General features: G+C 50.6%; 1 protein-coding gene across 1 annotated transcript; it reads right to left on the bottom strand.

Annotated features, from left to right (window-relative positions):
- Positions 1-8,206: 8,206 nt before the first annotated feature.
- LOC143391897 (pepsin F-like) lies at positions 8,207-16,307 on the bottom strand. Its single transcript, XM_076844672.2, has 9 exons — positions 16,255-16,307; positions 15,127-15,286; positions 14,218-14,339; positions 14,012-14,126; positions 13,665-13,864; positions 11,106-11,222; positions 9,607-9,751; positions 9,432-9,530; positions 8,207-8,356 (listed from the first exon to the last, which is right to left on the bottom strand). The coding sequence occupies exons 1-9, from the start codon at positions 16,305-16,307 to the stop codon at positions 8,207-8,209; spliced, it is 1,161 nt and encodes a 386-aa protein (XP_076700787.2).
- Positions 16,308-22,533: the final 6,226 nt, after the last annotated feature.

Genomic DNA, 22,533 nt, shown 5'->3' with positions numbered 1-22,533 from the left:
ATCCTAGCTGGACCCTGTTCCTTCTTGGTGACAAGCTCAGTCTGTCTCTCCGAACTGGGAATCCAATCCAGGGCCTTGCACTTGCTAAGCAAGCACTCCACCGCGGAGCCACACCCCCAGCCCCTTTCTGAGGATTTTTAAATTTTCGGGTGCAGGATGCAACCCAGGGCCAGGCATTGGTTTGGGTTGCTGGGTCTCCTTGGTCTCTTTCAGGCTGGGGCCGGTCCTGCCTTCTCCATCATGACATTGGACATTGTTAAGAGTACTGACCAGTTTTCTGTTTTTTTCTTCTTCTTTCTTTTCCAGAATGGCCCTACTTTGGGCTTGCTGGCTGCTTTCTCATGGTTAGATTCAGGCTGCCCGTTTTTTAGCAGAAGTATTGGAGAAGTGATGTGGACCGCCTCACGGCCTCGTATCACGTTTTGTTCCATTATTGACCACAGTAAGGGGAATCTCCACACCAGGATTTTCACTGCAGTTATCACCTTGTGCTTATTAAGGCATTCTGTAGGGAGATAAGTTGGGTCTATAAATTACCTGTCAAACACTCACCCAAGTTCTAAGCATCCATTTATGCTTACATCCATTGTTAAAATGACGGTTGTAGAGTGGGACTTTTCTAACTACCATCTCTTTTACATCTTTTAATTGGCATTCTAAAGAAAGGAGAGATTTCATTTAATGCAATTTACTATTAACTTAGCTGTTTGAATTTTTTTTTTTGGGGGGGGCGGATATCAGGGGTTGAATCTAACATTGCTTAACCAATAAGCCCCATCTCCAAGCCCCCTTTTTTTTTTTTTTCCATTTTTTAGAGACAGGACCTAAGTGGCTAAAGCTGGCTTTGAACTTGTGATCCTCCTGCCTCCACCTCTGGAGTCGCTGGGATTACAGCATGCACCACTGCGTGTCTGCATTTGTTTGATTTTGTTGGACTGGGCATGGAACCCAGGCCCTCACACATGAAGCTCTCTACCCTCAGTCCTCCATTTGTATTTGGTGATCAGTCTGGAGTCATAGATTTTTGTTTTAGCCAATGAGTTGTGATCCATTATTGCTATATTCATTTCCACACTTGATTTGGTCTGAAGGGGCCCCTTTAAGATGGATTCTCTATTCTTTTAACACATCTCAACATTCTTTGTTTATCGGTGTTATGGGCTGAATTGTGTTCTCCTCAAAGTGCATATGTAGAATCCTAACCTGTTGCGAGATGGGGTCGTTAAAGCCCCAGACAAGAGAATCCCTGGAGATGGCCAGGTGAGTAAGTGGCCTGCCGCTCCCAGGAGCCTCATGGTGAGAACAGCAAGGGCCGCCAGGAGGGGGCGCGCGTGCACCGTTGAACTGCTGGCGTCCTGTGCGGAGTGCCGGCAGCCCACAGAGGGCGCTCGCCCGTCTTTCCTGGCCCGTCGCAGCCTCCCCCGTGCTGAGGAGTCCACCGCGGACAGAGCTGCTCCTCCTTTAGGACTGACCCAGAAGGCGCCCCCGGCTGCTTTGCAACAGTCTGGGGGGAGCTGGCCTTGGGTGTCATGGACAACAGAGATGCTTTGATGTGGGAGTAAGCAAATACACGTGTAAGAAGAGAAAAGGTTCAAAATCTTCTAAATACCAGGTCCTTTTCCAAAGAGGTCAAGAAACAGGGACTAACCTAGGAGCAGTTACCACCACTCCTCCTCCTCCTATTATTATTATTATTATTATTATTATTATTATTACACCAGGGATTGAACCCAGGGCACTTAACCACTGAGCCCCATCCCCAACCCTTTTTTATTTTTTATTTTGAGACAGCATCTAGCTAAGTTGCTTAGGGCCTTGCCAAGTTGCTGAGGCTGGCTTTGAACTCGTGATCCTCCTGTCTCAGCCTCCTGGTTGATGGGATTATAGTCATGCACCACTGCACCCCGTCCAGTTTATGATACTGATATATGGTTTCCCATTGAACCAAACTTCTGGGAGCAACGGCGGATTGCAGGTCTTGAGCAGAAAATGTTCAAGACGGGGGAGGAACATCTGATCATAGCAAAGCAAGGAAGCTTCCAGAGAGGACCTGGGTCATGTCAGAACTCCCTTTTGATGCCCCCAGAGGCCAAAGCTGGGACGGTCAGAGCGTTAATGAAGATAATAACTGCAATGGATTCCTGCACATCGAGTATGTTTAAAGCCATGAGATCATACTGAAACTCAGAAAAAACCCTGCCCAGTTAGTTGTTAATTGGAAGATACTAGTGAGCAGCTTGTTATTTTGAAAACAGGTGAAGGAAGGGGCAGAACCCAGCTTTTACCTTCTTTCCTATACAAACTTTATCATCCAGTGGTCAAGACACAGGTGGAGGAAAATCTGATTTTTATCAAGTTAGTGATAAAGAAACAGCATCAGTATCATCGCATTATTTTGTAATCTTTAATAAATTGATGGGCAATGGAGACCTCACGTGCCTCTTGATCGAAGGACACACCAGGAACCCAGAGTAAAGAAAAAAGGGAAGCTGAGTTGACCAAGCCTCTGGATCAACACAGGGACTACTGAGAAAAGGGACCTGTTAAACCACGTGGTAGGAGCACTCGGCAACATCCAGGCTGCGGGAAACTCAGGAGACAAACAGCCCCTTGTCTGCAACACAGGAATCTCAAGGGGGCCCAAAAGAGAATGGAATAAAGAACCTAAGAGTAAGAGGCTTGAGAGAAATGCGGGTTGATTTTGATATGTGAATTATTACGATTTTAACAACGTGCCAGTTGTGGAGCCCCGGGAGATTTAAACACCAACTGCGTGTTTTATACTTAGATTTTCTTGGTAGTTGTAAATGGACAGAATGCCTTTATTTATTTATTTCAAAATTATTTGTATAGTTGGAGATGAACAGATTGCCTTTGTTTTATTGGTTCATTTGTATGTGGTGCTGAGGATGGAACCCAGGGCCTCAACACATGCGAGGCAAGGGCTCTGACCCTGAGCTACAGCCCCAGCCCGGGTTTTGTACTTTCTAATGAGCTACCTAGTGAAATATTTATGGATAAGATCACACAGTGGAGGGGATTTCTTTTGAAATATGATGCGGGGAGACTCAGGGTTGTAGGTAGGTTGGCCAGGATAATCGTTGAGGTTGGCTGTTGGGACACAGAGAGTCCATATTGTGTACTTTTGTCTACGTCTGAGCATATCCGAGTAAAAAGTCAACACACACACACGCAAAAGTGGTGATCGCGGTTCAATGGAGTGACGAGGGTGGGTCCAATTATGACGAATGACCTTACCAAAGAGGACACAGATGGGCAGGGAGAAGAAGCCAGCCCCAGCACCTTGACCTTGGACTCCCGGCCTCCAGAACTGCGAGATCAGAAGTGTCTGTGGCTGAAGCCCCTCTCTGCCCCTGGCCTGTGGGCGCCACAGTGGACCAGAAGACAGCAACGCCAAATCCTTGCTTGTACAGTTACACTCAGTGGGAACCTGTATCGTGTCCCCCCCCCCCCCTTTAAGGTTTATTGATTGAGTGATTGATTGATTTTTATTAGAGCTCTGTAATTACACATAGTGGTCGGGTCCATCCTGGCAAACTCAAAGGTGCATGTAATTCGACTTCAGTTCACGACACCCCCCTTTCTCTTTTCCCTCCCATTCTTCCTCCTCTCCCCTGTTCTCCTTCCTCTTCTCTTCCAGAACTTTCTTTTGCTCATCTACTGACTTCTCTTGATAGATTCTTTTTACGTAGGGGTAAGGGTGAGACTCCCTGTGGTGTGTTTAGATGCGCACATGACATGATTTTTTTAAAGGATTTAGGCCTCATTGCCTCCCCTTTCCCACCCTTTGCTCTGCCTCTCGAGCCCCTTGGCTGCTACGAATGGTCCCTTTATCTTTGTGTCATGCTATCCTTCCCTCCTCCTTTCCTATTTAGCTTCCACGTATGACAGAAAATAACTGACCTTTGAGTTTCTGAGTCTGGCTTATTTCACTTGGCTTGATATTCTCATTTCCAACCATTCACCAGCCAACACCACAATCCCACTCCCCTTTATGGCTGAGAAGAAGGCCTTTGTGTACAGGTACCATCTATCGACGGGCCCCGGTGTCGATTCCATAATTTAGCGATTGTGAATTGTGCTTCTGTAGACGTTGATGTGGCGGTATTGCCAAAATATGATGAATTTAGTGCTTTTGAGAAAATACCAAGGAGGGGGATAGCTGGGTCATATGGCGGTTCCATCCTAGTTTTTGAGGAGTCTTCCTGTGCTTTCCCAAGTGGTTGTACTGGTCTGCAGTCCCCCCAACAATGCACAAGCGCACCTTCTTCCCCGACAAGGTTGTCAGCACTGATTAATGTTTGCATTCTTAGTCATGGCCATTCTGCCTGGAGTAGGATGAAATCTTGGTGTAGTTTTGATTTGCATTTCCCTGATTGTCAAGGATGTTAAACGTTTTTCAGATACTTGCTGGCCAATTGTTTTTCCTCTTTAAAGAAACCTCTGTTTATTTATTTATTTATTTTTGCCTATTTATTGATTGGATTATCTGGGTGTTTTTTTGTGTGTGTGTGTGTTAAGTTCTTTTTTAAAAATATTCTTTTACTTGTAGATGAACCCAATATCTTTATTTTATTTATTTATTTTATATGATGCTGAGGACTGAACCCAGTGCCTCACAGGTGCTAGGCAAGCGCGCTACCACTGAGCCCCAGCCCAGCCCCTTGAGTTCTTTATATATTCTGGATATTAACCCCCTCTTGGAATAGTAGGTGGCCAAGATTTTCTCCCACTTTGTTGGCTCACTCTTCATGCTCTTAATCATTTCTTTGTCTGTGCGGAAGCTTTTTAGTTTGATGGCATCCCTCTTATTGATTCTTGGTTTTATTTTTGTGTTTTGGGGGTCTTGTTAAGGAGGTTGGTACCAGCCCCCATATGATGGAGTGTGGACCCTAGCTTTTCTGCTAGCAGTTGCAAGGTTTCTGGTCCAATATCTAAGTCTTGGTCCATTTCAATTTGACTGTTGTGCAGGGTGAAGGACAGGGGTCTAGTTTCATTTTCTACATATATCTATCCAGTTTACCCAGCACCACTTGTCTAAAAGGCTGTCTTTTCTCCAAAATATATTTTTGGCACCTTTGTCAAGTATCAGATGGCTGTGGGTGTGTGGGTTTGTCTCTGTGTCTTCTATTCTATCCCATGGATCTTCATGTCTATTTTGAAGTTTTTTTTTTGTTTTATCTGAGCTTTATAGTTACACATAGCAGTTGGGTTCATCCCCACAATTTCATGCATGCCTGCAATTTGATTTCATTTTATGTGCTGTTTTTCTTACTCCAGCTCTGTACTACAATTTCAGATCGGCAGTCCCCTGCTTCACTTTTCTTGCTTAGTATTACTTTGGCTTTTCTGGGTCACTTATTCTTCAAAATGATTTTTAGAATGGTTTTTTCTACTTCTGTGAAGAATGTCATTGGTATTTTGAGGGGATTGCCTTGAATCTGTTTATTGCTTTTGGTAGGATGGTCGTTTGACTGTATTAATTCTGCCTATCCAAGAACAGGCAACGTCTTTCCATCTTCTAAGGTATCTTCAATTTATTTCTTCAGTGTTCTATAATTTTCATTGTAGAGCTCTTTTACTTCCTTGGTTAGGTTAATTCCCGAGTATTTTAATTTAGTTTTTGAGGTTTTCCTGGTTCTTTCTCCACTGCATCTCTGTTGGACTATGGGAAGCTATTGACTTACAGATGACCTTGTGTCCTACCACTTTGCTGATCTCATTCATAAGCTCTAGAAGCCTTCGGGTGGGGAATTTTGGGGTCTTCTGTATATAGGACCATGATTCCTATTTGTATCCCTCTGATTTCCTTCTCTTGCCTGATGGCTCCGATTTTGCTAAGGATTTCTGCACCTCTGTTCATCAGGGATATTGCTCTGTAGTCTTCTTTCCTTGATCCATCTCTGTATGGTCTTGGTATCAGGGTTACTGGGTTGTGTTTTCTGAACATTGCTTTCACATAACATTCTGTCCAAAGATATTTACTGAGCATCTATTATGTCCCAGGCCCCAAGCATTGCAGGTTCACCAGAGCACAAGACAAGAGTTAAATTTCTGCCCCGGAGAGCTCACGCCCCAGGAAAGGAGACAGAAAATCAGCAAGCGAAGTGAATTCTAGAGCTTGTGAGACTGTAACGCTGGAGGGGGCTGGGAGCAGGAGGGGGGCAGACGGTGGGGGAAGAGTACTTATTCCCTACAGCTCCGGGTGCTTTTCTTTATAAAGACTTAGTGCACACTCATCGTTCTAAGAGCAGAAGAGTCCTTCCGTCAATGAATTCCCTGCTCTTAGAATCTGGGGTGTTTTCCAACTTTCACGGGTACGTGTAGATTCCCTGGGAAAATCTTCAACAAACAATTTATAGCTGATAATTACAGACATATGTATATGTGTGTGTATGTACGCAATTATTAGCTACTAGTCACATACGTGTCATTTATATATGTATATATATGTATTACACATACACCTATGTGGAGTCTATTTGTTAGAGTGGGATTAGCAGGCCTAAAGGAAGAAGAGTTTATAAGACAGTGATTTGATGTTGCCAAGTAGCCATTCAAGTAGCTGGAACTCGTGGGCAATGCCGAGACCCGGTGAATCTGTGTGGGGTGGGTGGGTGTCATGCCCACCTTGGCCTGTAGGTGTCAGTGCTGGGCTCACCGGCTGCTGGGGGAGGCTGTTTCTGGGGAAAACAACCCGCCCCAGGAGGGACCCAGGCAGCCCCAGAGAGACAGGTCTGCTCTGTGTTGCAGCTCTCGCTCTGTCTTTTGTAAAATAACGCTTAGTTTCCCCCCACCCCCTTAACAGCAATCGCTGAAAAAACCTGAGGCAAGTCTAAGAAGAGGGGAAAAAAAATTGCCCCTAGCATTTGGATGTCAACATGGTGACTTGATGTCCTGGGTTCCTGGTCAGCCTTTGGACCTTCGTCTTGTGTGTGTTTGAAGCAGCAGCCGCTCAGGCTCGGCTCTGAGAGGTTCCTACGGTCAGTTCATTCAGTCAGGTCCTGAAAGGTAGGAAGAGTTCTCTCCTGGGATGTCACCTGATCCAGAAGGAGGGAGGTGGGGTGTGGGAGCCGGGCCCAAGGACAGATGGCCTCTGGGACAACCACAGGGAGGACAGTGGCTCTCTGTGGGGGGCAGGCCATCAGCCAGGCGGCCCTTTAGTTTGAAGTTTCCTATGAAACTTGTACCCCAGGGCCCCCCCCAGCACCTGGCGTGTGGTAGGTGGGTCCTGAGGGGAAGGGTGACGAGGGGCACGGCAGCGCCACTCTTGCAGTGCTATGCTGGAGAGCAGCCGCCTTTCCCCCTTGCTTTCTCCTTCCTGCTCCTCCTTCCTTCGGGACTCCCCTCCCTCTGCCCTCTGACATCTTGGGTCTCACCCTAAACTGAATGACTTCCCAACTGTTCCTGGGTGACCTGCTCCAGAAGACTGAGGGCTTTGTCCACCTGGTCCCCCTTCATGGGGTTCTCTCCCCATGATCGTCTGAAGCCAGCAGGAGAGCCGCGCTGGCCATCTGTGGGGCGGGAATGGCTCCGGCATCCACAGGGGCCCATCCTGTGGGAAGCAGGGCTGGGAAGGACATTGCAGGAGTGGGTGGCAGAGAGCTGGTGGCTGGAGCTCCTTGTCCGCCCTGTGAGGAGCTGGGGGAACCACCAGGGCCGCTCGCCCAGGGCAGAAGCCTACCGTCAAAGGTCCTTTAGAGGTGGACAGAGCAGAATCTATTTCAATTATCCCTTGCCCCTCTTCTGGATGAGGAGGTAGTGAGGTGGGCACTGCTGTCCCTTCTGAGAGGGCAGAGGATCAAACACCAGGGACGGGGAGGAGGGAGTGGCTTTTGGTCTCTTGGATCGGCCTCTAGGGTCTTTGGGCCTGCTCTGGTTCTGCAGCTGGCCCACGCTTCTTCCTTAGGTCTCTTTTGCATTCGAGCCAGTTGGATTTGGCTTTTCTCCCTTGAGCTCTAGACTATATTCTAGAATCTTCCTTCATCGGGAGGGGCCCCCTGGCACAGAGAAAGTGACTACTAGTGTTAGCACCATTGCAAATGAAATCCTTTATTCTCCACCAACCCTGAGGGTTTGTGGAGCCCCGAACGGCTCCCGTCTGCTTCCCTGGGTGGGAATCTGCCCGCGGTGGCCTCCATCTGTGTTGGGACGGCCCGGCAGCCTCCTGGGGAAGCCCCAGCATTCAGGCTGCAGGGGCCAGGCCGATTCTGTTGTTGGCCCGATCGAAAACGGTGAAGTAGAGTCTCAGGAAGATGTCCCCCAGGACCCAGGTCTCGGGGTGAAACGGGTGGTCTAGACCTTCAAAGCCGCTGTGGCAGGTGTGGGAATGACTCTGGAGGATTGGAAACACGGGGTAGTCACTGGGAGCCCCCCCTGTCCCCCCCTCCAGTATTCAGAGCCGGTGGCTTCCCAGTGTCACCCCCCTCCTTTCACAGGAGTCACTGAGCGGCTCCCCTGTGTGGCTACAGAAGCGGGGTGTCCCGCTGGGCCAGACTGCGCCATTCCCCCGCCCTCTGCTGCTTCTCCCTCCTCCCTCCTCTCCGGCCCCTCACTCCACAGCACTGGGCTCTGGGGGCCCAGCAGCCCCTCTGGACCCAGATCTCCGGCCTCAGCCACTGCCTGCTGGGCTGGGTCACTCCTTGGTGCCCCTCAGCATTGGGACATCCCCCGTCTGCAGGTCACTCTGGGGACTTGCCTGCCCGCGCCTTCTCCTCGCACAGTCCTGGGCACCATTTACCCGGAGCCCAAGTAGACCTGCCCCTGGCCAGCGGCCCCCTCCTGCCGCGCTGTGCCTGGGCCGAGTTGGTTTCCTCTCTGTGGACAGTCTCTTTTAGTCCCTTTGGCCTGCCCTGGACTCCCAAGGACACTGGCTTGTATTGAGCCTCTCCTGTGGGCCGTGTTGAGGGGTCCCTGGGTGTCCGCCATTCACGTCCACATCCCCCGCCCCCCCGGCTGTCACTGAGGTTTATGGAGTCAGAACTGGACCTTAGCAAGACGCAGTTGTGACCTCGGGCTAGGGTGACCATAGCACTTCTCATCCAAACCAGGGCGGTTTTGCGATGGGGAGGGAGCGCTGTTCATAACGGTGGCAGGACTGTCCCTGTCACTATTGCTTCGGCCTATTTCAGGGATGGTGATAGCTAACTTTCCATGTTAAACCTCTGGAGCCACATAACCTCTGGGGGGCAGAGGCCCTAGTGCCCCTCTCCTTGCTCCTCACGCTGTGCCTGCTCCGGGTGACGCTTGCTCTTTATGCCTGTCTGTTGCGGAGGCTCCCTCCCAGCTCCTTGGGCTGGGCAGCAGCTGTAATTCACATTGTGACCACCAGGGGCCCTGCCTTCCTCTCAGCCCCAGGACTCCCACCAGCCCCCAGATGGGAGGGCCGGTCCTGGGATGGGGCTCCTCACCTCCCGGACGTAGGCGCTGGCTGGCACGGGGTAGTGGACGCCGTTGATGGTGAAGAGGATGTCAGGCAGGGTGTCGATGGTGTCACAATCCACGACATACTGTCGGGGGGATGGGGGGCAGAAGGTTGGTCCCGTGTGGGGGGAGCCCAGAGTGAGCTGCGGCCCCACCCTTTACCTGGCCGCGGTCGTCGGGCTGCGCGTGGATGAGCTTTTGGATGTTGAGGACGTGGTCAGGTGGGCCACTCAGCAACGAGGTCCCAGTGTCGATGATGCCCTGGCAGCCACCATCACAGGCGATGACCTTCCCGTTTACGGCGATGCTGAGACAGGGCGCAAAGCAGACACCAGGGTCACTGTGCAGCCGCCGATGGCCCGCTCCCTGGCTGTCTGCAGAAGGGCGCGGCACCTCAGCCTCTGTGCCCCTGCTTCCTTCTGCTTCGCTCACCCTACACCTCTTTAACTGCCTTTAAATTGGTTTGTTTTTGGAAATGGGGTCTCTCTCTGTTGTCTCTCTCTATTGCTGGTGTCCGGCTCCTGGGCTCAAGCGATCCTTCCAGCTCAGCCTCTGGTACTGTAGCCCTCCACCACTGCCCGCTTGCCTTTCCATTCTTGAAATCCCGCTGCTCTTTCTGGCCCCAGGGCCTTTGCACAAGCAGGTCTCCCTTCCTAGAAGGCTCATTTCTCCTCATCCTCCAGTTTCCAGCTAAACTGTCACTTTTTCGTGGAGTCTTGCCCTCAGACCAGATGGGTTTCTCTCTTGGTCACGTCTGTCTTGCCTTCCTGGTTCCCAGCAGGTAGCCCAGTGGTACTTTATTAACTGTGTGACCCATTGTTCACAAGTCTGCCCTCCCAGGTGCGGGGCCCGGCGCCCACACACGGCCACTGCAGCTCAACATGTTGGTTGAGGGAGGGAAGGAGCCAGGGACAGCCAAGAGCTGCCTCCGGCCAGACCAAAGTCCCTGGCTCAGACACGGCCCCTGACCCAGGCAATGGCTGAGGCAGCCTGAGGGGAAGGCTGGGCTGGGCTGGGTGCGGTGTCCTCGTGGATGCTTCCAGATCTTAAAATCCCAGCAGACCGCTCCCTGCCGCTGGCCTCGGCTCATGGGTGACCAGTCTTCCAGGCTGCCCAGGGTTTCCCCTGTTTTCAAACTGAACGCCCCGTGCACTGGAACCCCGGGTCCTAGGCACAGCGGGATGGCGGTCACTTGTCGTGACTGTCCAGCCGGCTGGACTTCTCCCTGATCCCTGGTCTCTGCTTCCCACCTGCCCCAGGCACGGGGCACCCTCATGGCTCTTCCAGAGAGAACCGCTCCCCTGGCCGGCAGCCTGGGCCTCCTGCAGAGCCCTCGGCTCGGGCCTGCTCCATTTCTGTCTAGTCAAGAAGCCTGGAGAGGTTCCGAAGCCATGGCTAGGAGGGGTGTGTGTGTGTGTGTGTGTGTGTGTGTGTGTGAGTGTGTGTGTGTCTGTGTGAGTGTGCCACTGGGTGAATGCCTTTGTGTGACCCTGTGCGCGTGTCTGGTGACTGTGTCTTGTGTCCACTCGGTGGCCGTGTGTGTTGCTGTGTGTGGACATGGGTGCCCGTGCCTGTCCGAGCGTGGACCTGCGTGTCCGTGTGATGTGCGTGGGTCCGGGCGGCGTCACCTGGGGCGGGCGGGAGAGGAGGCGGGGGCTTACCTGTCCATGGCTATCTGCCAGTAGGAGGGCTTGGACACGGGCACCCAGGTAAGCTGCCCGCTGTAGTAGGAGGGGTCCACCCCGCCCAGCATCAGCACGCTGCCCTTCTCCTCGTTGCTGGAGGGGGAGGAGGCGGAAGGTCATTGCCCGTCACTGTTGGGCTGCTCCTGTTGCTCACTGGATCCAGGCAGCCCTGGGGCGGGCCCAACGTGCTCCCCACTTTACGGACAGGGAAGTTGGGGCCAGAGAGTGGGGACCTCCCCAGGTTGGTCACAGGGCTCCTGACGGCAAGGCTGTGGTCCGTCTGCTTTCCCCGTGGGGCTCTGAGCACCTGCTCTTCTGAAGAGGGCCAGGTCCCCCCAGAGTCTGAGCAGACTCAGAGCTGGAAGAGGCTGTGTCCAGAGGGGCCTGACCTCTACAGGTCTAGCCCGGCATTTTCCAGAAAAATTGAGGCCTAAGGGGGACTAAGCCATGTGTTGGGGCCCACACAGGCTGGCCTCGCGAGCGTGAAACTGTGCCGTCCACTGGCCCTGGGCCTGGCAGGGCCCCTCACCCCTGTTGTCCTCAGTGCTTTATTATTTTGGTGCTAGGGACTGAACCCAGGGTCTGGCGTATTGCTAAGCACCTGCTCTACCACTGATCCTCACCCCCACCCCTGATTTTTTTAGATATTCTGGAACACAGTCCTCATATTATTTTGCAAATTATGCTTCTGGTCCTGGACTCACAGTAAAATTTTTGTGAGGGAGGAAACATCCCGATTGACCTCTCTCCTCCCACATCTAATCCTTTGGCAAATTGTGTGACCGCTTCCTGCAACCTACGGCCTGGCTTCTCCACTCCTCCTTTTCCCTTGGACCGAGCATCTGCCCTCTCTCCTACAGAGTCTGCGGCAGCCTCTTCCCTGGCCTCCCTGCCTCCCCTCTGGGGATTCTCCGGTGGCCACCAGGGTGAGCTTTCACGTATGTAAATTGGATGCTAATGGCTCTGATCTGATCATTCCACAAGAGGTACATGTATCAAATCAGCAGGTGGCACCCCATAAATTTGAACAATTATTACAAGTCGATTCAACTCAAATTAGAAGGTAAAACAAAAACAGGTCACAGGGCTTCCCTGCTCAACCCCCTTTCAGAGACCCCCACTCTCTTAACCCAGGCCCCACCCTGGGCCATGCGGCCCTCTGGCTGGTCCTTGGCTGCTCCTTCCTCCTTCCCCCTGCGGGAACTTTGCCTCTGAAGCCTCTCCCAGCGGGAGCCCGTCAAGGGCTCAGAGAGGCCGCCCCATCCCTGTCTGTTCTATCAGCCTGATTCATTGCTTTCACCAAACCCATTACTGTCCCCAGTTCATTCACTTTTATTTGTTTACTTCTTTGTTGACTTCCTCCCTACCTCTTGTCACCTGACACATAGTAGGTGCTCAATAAATGTTTGTTGAATGAATTCACGCCTTTGATTGAGTGGGAGTGTTCCTGAGGCTCAGGTTCAAACCCTTGCTTGAAGTCGTGCTATGGAGTGGGATTTGAACTCAGCTCCCCCTAGAGCTCAGGGCTCAACCACCGACACAGATCTATTGTCTGTGCTTCTTCCTTTCCTCCATCCTCTGCCAGACCCCAGGTCAGCAGACTTCAGCTTTTCTTTGTCTTCTTTCTTTTTCTTTTGAGGTCCTGGGGATAGAACCCAGGTGAGCTCTGCCACCAGCCACACATTTCCCAACTCTTTTTTAATTTTTTATTTTGAGAAGTGGTCTTGCCAAGTTGCCCAGGCTGGCCTCAAACCTATGATCCTCCTGCCTCAGCCTCCCAAATCACTAGGATTACAGGTGTGCAACACTTCACCCGGCTAACTTCAGCTTTTCTTTGCCAAGAGCTGTGGCTGGAGACTGAATGGACTGACTCCCACCGTGGGGGAGCATTCTGAGGACTGCGGGCAAGTCCTGCCTTGACAGTACCAGACTGGACTGTCTTATGTAATGGCCTTCCCTGAACCTCAGTTTCCTCATCTGCCAGACGAAGGCACTGGGCTCTAGGGGTCAGCAAACTCTTTCCATAAAGGGCCAGATTTTCCATCTTTAGTCTTTGCATGTGGCACAAAATCTTTTGCATTATTCAACGCCGTCACCATAGTGTGAAAGCAGCTAGAACATTGGTAAATGAATGAGCACACTTGTGTTTCAATAAAGCTTCCTTTACAAGGCTGGGCACTGTGGTGCACACCTGTAATCCCAGTGATTTGGGAGCCCGAGGCAGGAGGATGGCAAGTTCAAGGCCAGTCTCAACAACTTAGCAAAACCCCGTCTCAACATAAAAAATAAAAAGAGCTGAGTATGTAGCTCAGTGGTAAAGCGCCCCTGGGTTCAATCCCTGGTATTCCCCTCTCCAAAAAAGTCTTCATTTACAAAAATAGATGGTGGGCCTCATCTGGACCCAGGTCACAGTCTGCTGACGTCTGGACCCGACTACTTCTAAGGGATGTTCTGGATCAGACAGTCACAGTTTTGTGTGCAACTGGACGTGTGTTACAGCCAAACTGGAGAAGGAGCTTGCTGGCCCCAACTTACCCGCTCAGGTAGAAGGCAAAGAGGTTCTGATCGATGAGGCCCTGTCTCCACAGGTTGTCAAAGACGGGGTTGGTTCCCGGGAAGGCGAGGCTGGGGTAGCTCAGGCCCAGGATGCCATCGAAGACGGCGTGTTCCATGAAGTTGCCAGGCTCCTGCAGGCTCAGGCCAAATGCTTGGGCCACATCCACAAGGCCCCCGATCTGCGGGAGAGAAGGTGTCACCGCCGGGGGTTGGTGGAGGGGGAGACTCCAGGAGGCGCAGGTACTCCCAGCTGACCCTGCTGTGGTTCTCTAAGTGGAGGTCACTCCCAGGACCCGCCCTGCCTCAGCCTCTGGATTCCACGTTACCCTGACCGTGTCATAGGCAAGAAATCCCGATATGGCCGCCGAGCCGTAGACCAGGTTAAAGAGCTGGCCCGAGACCAGGAAGGTGGAGGAGCGCAGGGGGTCGAAGCTGCTGTGGCTGGCTGCAAGACATCGGGGGACACCAGTGAGGCTGCCCAGGACCCAGGGGATGGAGGGACACGAGGGGGCAGGGCAGGGGACAGGGACACTCACTGCAGGCCCCGCTGCGGCAGTAGACGGAAGGCACCCACAGGTCAGCAGAGCCCGTGTCCAGGACAACCTTGAAGTCCTGGGGGGGCGTGCCGATGCTGACGATGCCCACGTAGGACACCTGCGGGCGGGAGGGCGAGGCTCAGGCTCCCGGCCCATCCCTCTGATTCCCCGGTGCTTGCCCCAAATTCCCCAAACCACTTCCCAACTGCCCCACTCCCGCCTCCGCTCAGGCCAGGGCCTCCACTTGGCCACCCCGCAGTCTCCCCTGCGGCTCTCAAGTCCTTTCCACCCCACCCCGCTCTCCTCTCCTGCATGCAGCACCCAGGTTACCCCAGCCCCTGTGCCCTTCCTTTCTCTAAAGTCAAAGCAGGCACTCCACCGCCGGCCCTTGTGTTTGACCTTCAGTTATTCTCTGCCCATTTCTCTGGCTGGGCTATAGATTCTGCAAGAAGAGGCAAGGATCTTGGTTCCCAGTTTTTATACCCTGCACGTCACCAGGTGCGCTGACTTTATCTGCGCAAATCTTGGAGCTTTAGCGGTGGAGCTGCCTCCACCTGGGTATGGAACTTGAACTCTGGTTGGAGTTCTGCACTTGATTAGACGTGGCTCACCCTTCAGCGGGGATCAGTGATCCACTACTTCGGAAAGAATGAAAAACCAAACGCTGTGGCTCCTGGGTGCCGGCGACGATTGTTGGCACAGAAAGGACTTACCTGGCACTTGGTCCCTGTTAGGCCCAGTCTCCACTGTTCCACGAACGAGGCCTCTTAGGGGGAGAGGCCACTGTTCCCCCTGCTTCTGCCTGCAGGACCCTCCCCCCACCAGCTGGCTCACGTTTCCCCGGGGAGCCCCAGGGCTGGAAGGAGCCCTAGGGGGCGCTCTGGAGCCACCTCCCACACACTCACGTCCAGGTAGTTCCTCATGGGTTCATAGGCTACTCCTGGGTCTGGAAGGTTGTCAAGAAACTTGTAGGCCAGGCTGTAGGGATATTTCTCCAGATAATCATCCAACACGTTGTTTTCCTGCAGGTTTTCTCGCATGGATTTGATCTTCATCAGGGGGATTCTTTAAATACCATTGGGAAGGAGGGTAAATGAGCAACAACCCTGGGCTACAATATGACTGTGGCATTTGTGTTGTAACCGCCCCGGGCATCTTACAAGTATTCTCCTGAGTGTCATGGGTGCAGGTCACTGCATGCCATGGAAAGACCATGAACAACAGACCTATGTTTGAATCCAGGTTCTGTTGTATGATCTCAGGCAAGCCATGTGACCTCTCTAAGTCACAGTTACCCTCCCTGTCAACAGATGGAACCAGGCGCAGTGGTGCACACCTGTCATCCCAGCAGCTAGGGAGGCTGAGGCAGGAGGATCGCAAGTTCAAAGCCAGCCTCAGCAATGGCGAGGTGCTAAGCAACTCAGTGAGACCCTGTGTCTAATAAAATACAAAATAGGGCTGGGATGTGGCTCAGTGGTTGAGTGCCTCTGAGTTCAATCCCCAGTATCCCCAACCCACAAAACAAAAACAAAAAAAAAAAGAAAGAAAGAAAAGAAAGAAAGTTCTCCATGTGCAAAGAAGCCCAAGAGATGGAGAGGTAAAGGGGAGAGAGAGTCACAGAAAAACATTTATATATGGAAAGAGAGAAGGAGAAAGAAGAAGGAGGAGAAGGAAGAGGTGGAGGAAGAAGAGGAGGAGGAGAGGAGGAGGAGAGAACAGAGAAGACCTAGAAATAAATGTGGCCCAAACGCTGTTCCTGGATGTGTCCACCCCTGCGGCTGCCCAGGTTGTATATGAACAATTCTGGGGAGTGCCATTCACATAACCGATGACGTGACTTGTGACCCTGCAGGACTGGGTCCCCCAGGACACATGGCAAGCAACTCTTCAATAAACGGAGACTTAAACTTCAAGAAAGCCAAGGAAGATTCCATTTCCTTCTCCACCCTGGACGGGCAGGAGAATAGAGGGCCAGAGAATAAGGGGGCCAGAAAGAGCTCAGGAGGAGCTGGTGCGGCCTGTCCCCCACTTACGTGACCAAGCACTCGGAGAGGGCCACGAGGCCCAGGACCCCAAGCCCCTTCATGTCCTCCCGGGTCTAGGCTCCCAGGTGGGAGTGGGTCTGAGCGCGGCTGCCCAGGGCTGCTGGTTAAGTACTCTCTGCCCAGCCCTCATCACCCCCAGGGCCAACAATGGGTCCGATAAGAAATACAAACCTTTTTTTTTTTTTTTTTTTTTAAATATGATCTTTACCCCATCAGCAGCCAGGGCCCTCAAATTCTCAGAATTCAGAGATTTCCCGTGTAATCTCTTCCTGGGTCTCGGCTGCAGGAACACAAATACCTGACCTAAGGAGGCGGGGGAGCCCTGGCTATCTCGGAGATAAAGGCCGTGGAGACTGTGATCAGAATAAGTGCCAGGTGCCGCCTCGGACGCTCACACCCGGCCGGCCAGGGAGCTGTCATTGCAGTCCCGAGAGGACATTGCGGGGGAGGCCAGGTCTAATGCACAGTGCACCCGATGGAGGAAGCCCACGGGGACAGGGGGGTCTATGGGGGACAGCTTATTTTGAGGCATCTGGGATGCCAATCTGCTTCAAGGATGGAGGTGAGAGATGGATGATAATTACACAATTTTTTTTTTTTTTTTTGATCAGGGGAGCAGGTACCAGGGATGGAACTCAGGGGCACTCGGCCACTGAGCCACATCCCCAGCCCTATTTTGTATTTTATTTAGAGACAGGGTCTCACTGAGTTGCTTAGCGCCTCGCTGTTGCTGAGGCTTTGAACTCGCGATCCTCCTGCCTCAGCCTCCCGAGTCGCTGGGATTACCGGCGTGCACCCCCACGCCGCGCTAATTACACCATTTTAAGATTGCAGGAAATGTCATTGCCTGCATCCAAAACATACTGTGTTCACCAGTTAGCATTTATTGAGGACCAACTGCGTGCTGGGTCTGGGCCGGATGCTGGGAAATCAAGTCCTGTAAGACACGGGCATGAGAAAATAAGAACGGTCTACATTTTCTACTTGGCTGCCGTGGGCTCGGGTTGGCCTGCGTTTGTTGTTAAGCCTCGTTTCTTGTCCCCAGCAGCTGACTCTGCCACCGCCTCCCTGCAGTCATCCTGGACGCCGTGGGCTGCTCTGTTCTAGTAGGTCCTCCTGTCCAGTACCTATCCGATGGAAGAAGATGGCTTTTCACCCTCTCCCAAGTGTCCCACTATCCCAGTAGACACAAGTACAGGATGCCCCATGGTCCTTATGGTGAATGCACAGCGTCTCTCCAGCCCTTTGACCCTCTCGAAGCTGTGAGTGATTTCATGGTGTCCCATGCAGTTTCCTTGAGTGTGGAGACTGGCAGGTCTTGCTCCACTTTTTTTTTTTTAATGGTAGTGGGGATAGAACCCATGGACTCCCACACGCTAGGCAAGTCATGTACCACTGAGCTACCTCCCCAGCCCTTTTAATTTTTTTATATTTTGAGACAAGGTTCTTACTAAGTTGCTGAGGCTGGCCTCCATCTTGCAATACTCCTGCCTCAGCCTCTAGAGTAACTGGGACTATAGGCATGTGCCGCCATGTCTGGCTTTTGCTAGACACGTTCATGAATTAATGAACTCAAAAGTTTAATTTTTCTAAAAAAAGCAAAACAAAAGCAAAAAAAAAAAAAAAAAGATATGGTTTGTCCTTACCTTCAGGAAACTTGCAGTCTAGGGCAGGGCTCACAAGCTCAAGACCTGGCCGGCAGAGTAGATGGATGAAGGGCTGGGGGACTCTGGTGGGCGTGGGGTGCACTGTCCCACCACAAGGGGGCATCCTCTACTCGGGTCCCACCCTGGGCGCCATGCTGGAAGGCAGCCATGTGCCAAGTTGGCCAGGTTTTTCAAGACAGGTTGGAAGTCTGGATATTTATGTGAAATTCCTAGTCTGTTAGCCACTGTGATATTATGGCTCATATCTTTTGGGTTTTATCTACTGGTCCTGAATCAAAACTCCCCCTCCCCTCAAGGCAGCTGGACCCCAGGGCAGGTCATAGAAACTCCAATCTTCCCCTGTCTTTCTGGCTTGGAGCAAAGGATACGAAATCCTCTAACCAGCTCTTGTCTGACAGTGGAACAGAAGCCCTTCTCATTACAGAGGGGTTCTCTCTCAGACCCTGGACAGGAAACGCTGCACAGAGAGACCAAGAATCTGAACAGACCAGACTTGGTGGATTTTCCTGACTGATCTTTTAGTATTAGATTGCTCCTTTTGGGGTCAATCACATTTTGTTTGTTTGTTTTTGGTACCAGGCATGGAATCCAGGGGTGCTTTACCACTGAGCCACATCCCCAGAGTTTTTTGCTTTTTATTTTGAGACAGGGTCTGGCTAAGTTGCCCAGGCTAGTCCAGAACTTGCAATCCTCCTGCCTCAGCCTACTGAGTCGCTGGGGTTATAGGCATGGACCATACCCGGCTTTCCTTCCATTTTTAAAGAAAGACCACCAGGGACAGATAAACCGGTGAATTTTAAAAATAATTTCCATGGGATGAACACCTCCTATAATTCCCCAAAGAGGATCCAAACTGTGAAAAAGTTTGTCTGCTAAACCAAACATATAAAATAATAATTGTTTTTAAAGAGTCTTGTCAATCAAAGAAGATAAGAACCACCCAGACTTTTTGCTCAGCCCGGCATGAGCAGGCTCACCTCCTTCAAGAAAATGGAATTAGATGGCCCATTCCAGGACCTTTGGGACCCTGCTGTGTTGGTAGGCCTGTCTAGGGTAGAAAAGTGGGGAGTCTGGTCTGATCCCCAGTCTTGGGTGGTAGGTGGGGTGGGAATTCTCGGTCTTCTCACTTCTCCACATTGATAAGATTCAGTTTTACGTTCCTATAGATGGTATGTGACATCATCTAGCAAATTACACACACATATGCCCTTTAACTGGGCAATTCTGTTTCTAGAAGTCTATCTCACAGATACACTTGCACAGTATCAAACAGAAGTATGCACACGCCATTTATTGCAACATTATTTGAAGTAGCAAAAGTTAGAAAATATCAGCAATGTCGATTGTTAGTGACTGTGGAACAAGCTATACTGCAGTTAGCAGACACACAGTGGAGTTCACTCAGATGGTAAAAGAAGTGGAATGGGTGAGGTCTCCAGAGCATACAGTTTAGCCTTTTCTCTTTTTTAAAAGGAAGAAGGCAGAATGGTGTTTATAGTTGGGGGCTTTTACACACACATGTATATTTGTGTGTGTGTATATATATATATGCACAAATATATGTGTGTGTATTTTCCAAAAGAAAAAGTGAAAGAATAGACACATTTTCAAAAAGAAAAAGTGAAAGAGTAAACCCCAAGATGAGTAAAATTGTTATTTATGGAGGGGCAGGTATAGAAATTAAATTTTTTTTTGTTTATTTTATAGTTTGACTTTGCAACCATGTAAATGTTTTATGGAATCTTAAAAAAACTCTCAAGATTGAAAACCAACAGAAACAAATGAGTTAATTAGTCGTAGACACAGCTATGCACAGCAGAACACTAAGGGACTTTAAGCTGCAGGGGTTTGGTTTTGTTGTGTTGTGGTGCTCGGCAAGTACTCGACCACCGAGCTAACACTAGCCCCTAAACGCAGAAATTTGTCTCTATATTCACAGAGAGATATTTTCTAAAGACAAATAAGAGAGGGAAAGAAAGAGAGAGAGAGAATAAATATGAAATGGTATTCAATTATCTTATTGAATACTTATTGGTAATATTGTTATTTATTTATTTATTTGGTACGGGGATTGAACTCAGGGGCACTCGATCACTGAGCCACATCCTCAGCCGTGTCATGTATTTTATTTAGAGGCAGGGTCTTGCTGAGTGCTTAGGGTTTGCTAAGTTGCTGAGGCTGGATTTGAACTCGTGATCTTCCTGCCTTAGCCTCCTGAGCCACTGGGATTGCAGGTGTGCACCACTGTGCCTGGCTAATCATAGCAAGACCCTACTTGTTTTGAGATAGGGTCTTGCTATATTGCCTAGCCTGGTTCAAGGAGTCCTCCTGCCTCAGCCTCCCAAGTAGCTGAGGCTCCCACCACCAAGGCTCCTGCCGCCAAGCCTAGATAACTGGTATTTTGAAACTATTATATGTATGTTATAGTCTAACAATCACGTTAGTGTTGTGATGGAGTCAGACTTTCAGTGTAAGAGAAAAGAGAGGTTAAAGTTTTAACAAGGTTATGCTACGACCTGCAATCTTAAAACCTGAATTGGAGGTATGAGTTTGTATTAATTCATTATTATTTTATTCATTTTTTTTCTAAGAAAATACCTATTTCTTAGTTCTGGCTTCTGGAAAGCTCAGCAACAGTGACAAAACTAATAACAGTGAATACCCTGAGCATAGCTCATGGCTTCTAAGCCATTTTCCTTTAAGAAGACCCAGGGATTCTTCAAAAAATGGTTGATTTCAGAGCTGGACCAAGAAATGCACACAGTAAGCCAGGCTCATCTTGAGGGCTAGAAAATTGGGAACCTCAAATACCATTAAGGGGCCCTAAAGCCTCAAGGATTCATAAAAGAGGGTCCCACTGATAAAGGCATCATATCCATGGAAACAAATAAAAAACATAAAAATCATAAGTTTAATACACTATTCTGAAACATCAAATATTAATGATCATTGATAGGTAAAGGGAAATGCCAATACTCATGCTATTTTTTGTATAAACTGTATTTCAGGTGACCGTGAATAGTTGATAAAAACAAAGTTCTTTATTGAGAAATTCCAATGATTAAACTCACAAGCAGTCATAGAATCAGGAACTGCTATTGCAGAGCTCCTTTGAATAATGGATGTGGCCAAAGTCGTCCATCAGTGGCCATTAAAACCATAACAGGGAAGGTGGAAGAGGAGGTTCATGATGATCAGGTGGACCACAGGGGGGCCCACTGGTCACCACTAGCACAGATGCAGGTGGGACAACCAGAAATTATGTACCTCTTGGTGTGACGCTAAAAGAAATATAAGGAACCACCTAAGAAGTATTCCAATAAAAACTTTGCGCTGAAGTCTAGACCTAGCTGCCTGTTTTCAGGAAATATGTAGATAAAGGAACAAGAAAGCAGTTGTCCAAATCCAACAGGCGGGACTTTCTATAGGACAAATGACTCCCCCTTTAGATATACTTTGTATTTTTTTTTTTAGAGCAGATTTTGGTTCACATCAGTATTGAGCAGAAGGTACAGAAGTTTCTCGGACCGCCCCTCCCCCACATAGGCACAGACACCCCCGTTATCACCATCCCCCACTGGAGTTGTGTGTTGGTCTCAACTGCGGAAGTTACATTGGCCAACAGCCTCCCAAAGTCCGTAGCTGACATTGGGGCTGTCCATTCTGTGGGTTTGGGCACATGTATAAGGACAGGCGCCCCCATCGTGGGGTCCTACAGAACAGTCTCACTGCCCTGAAAGTCCTCTCTGCTTGGAGGATCGTGAGTTCAGAGCCAGCCTCAGCAAAGGCCTAGCTCAGTGAGACCCTGTCTCTAAATAAAATCCAAAAGAGGGCTGAGGAGGTGGCTCGGTGGTGGAGTGCCCTGGAGTCCAATCCCTGGTACCCGCTTCCCTCCACCCCCCAAAAGATCCTCTCTGCTCAGCCACTGGGTCCTTCCCTTCCCTTCGCCCTCCTGTTTTTACTGTCTCCATGGTTTGACCTTTCCCAAACGTCACAGAGTTGGAATCACATGGTACGCAGCCTCTTCAGATGGGCTTCTTAAACCCGGCATCTGCATTTAAGCGCTCTCCATATTTTTTCATGACATGAGAGCTCATTTCTTTTTCGTGTTGAACAATACGCCGTTGTTTGGAGGGACCAGCTTCCATTTATCCCCCTCCCTGGTTTCTGTGTCATTGGCGTGTCACCTGCAGGGTGAGGGATCCTGGTGGGGAGGGAACCTGGGCCTGAGGCCGGACAAGTGTTTCAGGGGAAGGAAGGAAGATTCACGCTAACAGAGGAGGGGGGCTGGTGTGGGCCCCGGAGGGACCAGGATGGGACAGCCTGGGAAGGGGCTGAGGGTTTGAAGAGTGGAAACAGGTTTTGCAAAAGGGTGTCCACCAGCAGCGTAAGGTTGCAGCGAGCCAAAGGCCCAGTTCAAACAGAGAGCGTCCAGCCGCGGGGAGGAGAGGTGGGACTCTGCAGTACCAGCTGGTGGTCCAGACCCACTAGAGCCTTAGGTAGCTGGTTCTGGCGGCTGCCTCCTTCCTGCTGGAATTCCTGCTCCACACCTGGAGGCTGTAGCTGGCGCTCGCTGCTTCCGAGCCGTGGGAAAGGGAAC

This window comes from Callospermophilus lateralis, chromosome 2 (assembly GCF_048772815.1).
Source record: "Callospermophilus lateralis isolate mCalLat2 chromosome 2, mCalLat2.hap1, whole genome shotgun sequence".
Classification (NCBI taxonomy): Eukaryota; Metazoa; Chordata; class Mammalia; order Rodentia; family Sciuridae; genus Callospermophilus; species Callospermophilus lateralis.
This window is presented reverse-complemented; position numbering and strand designations above follow the sequence as displayed.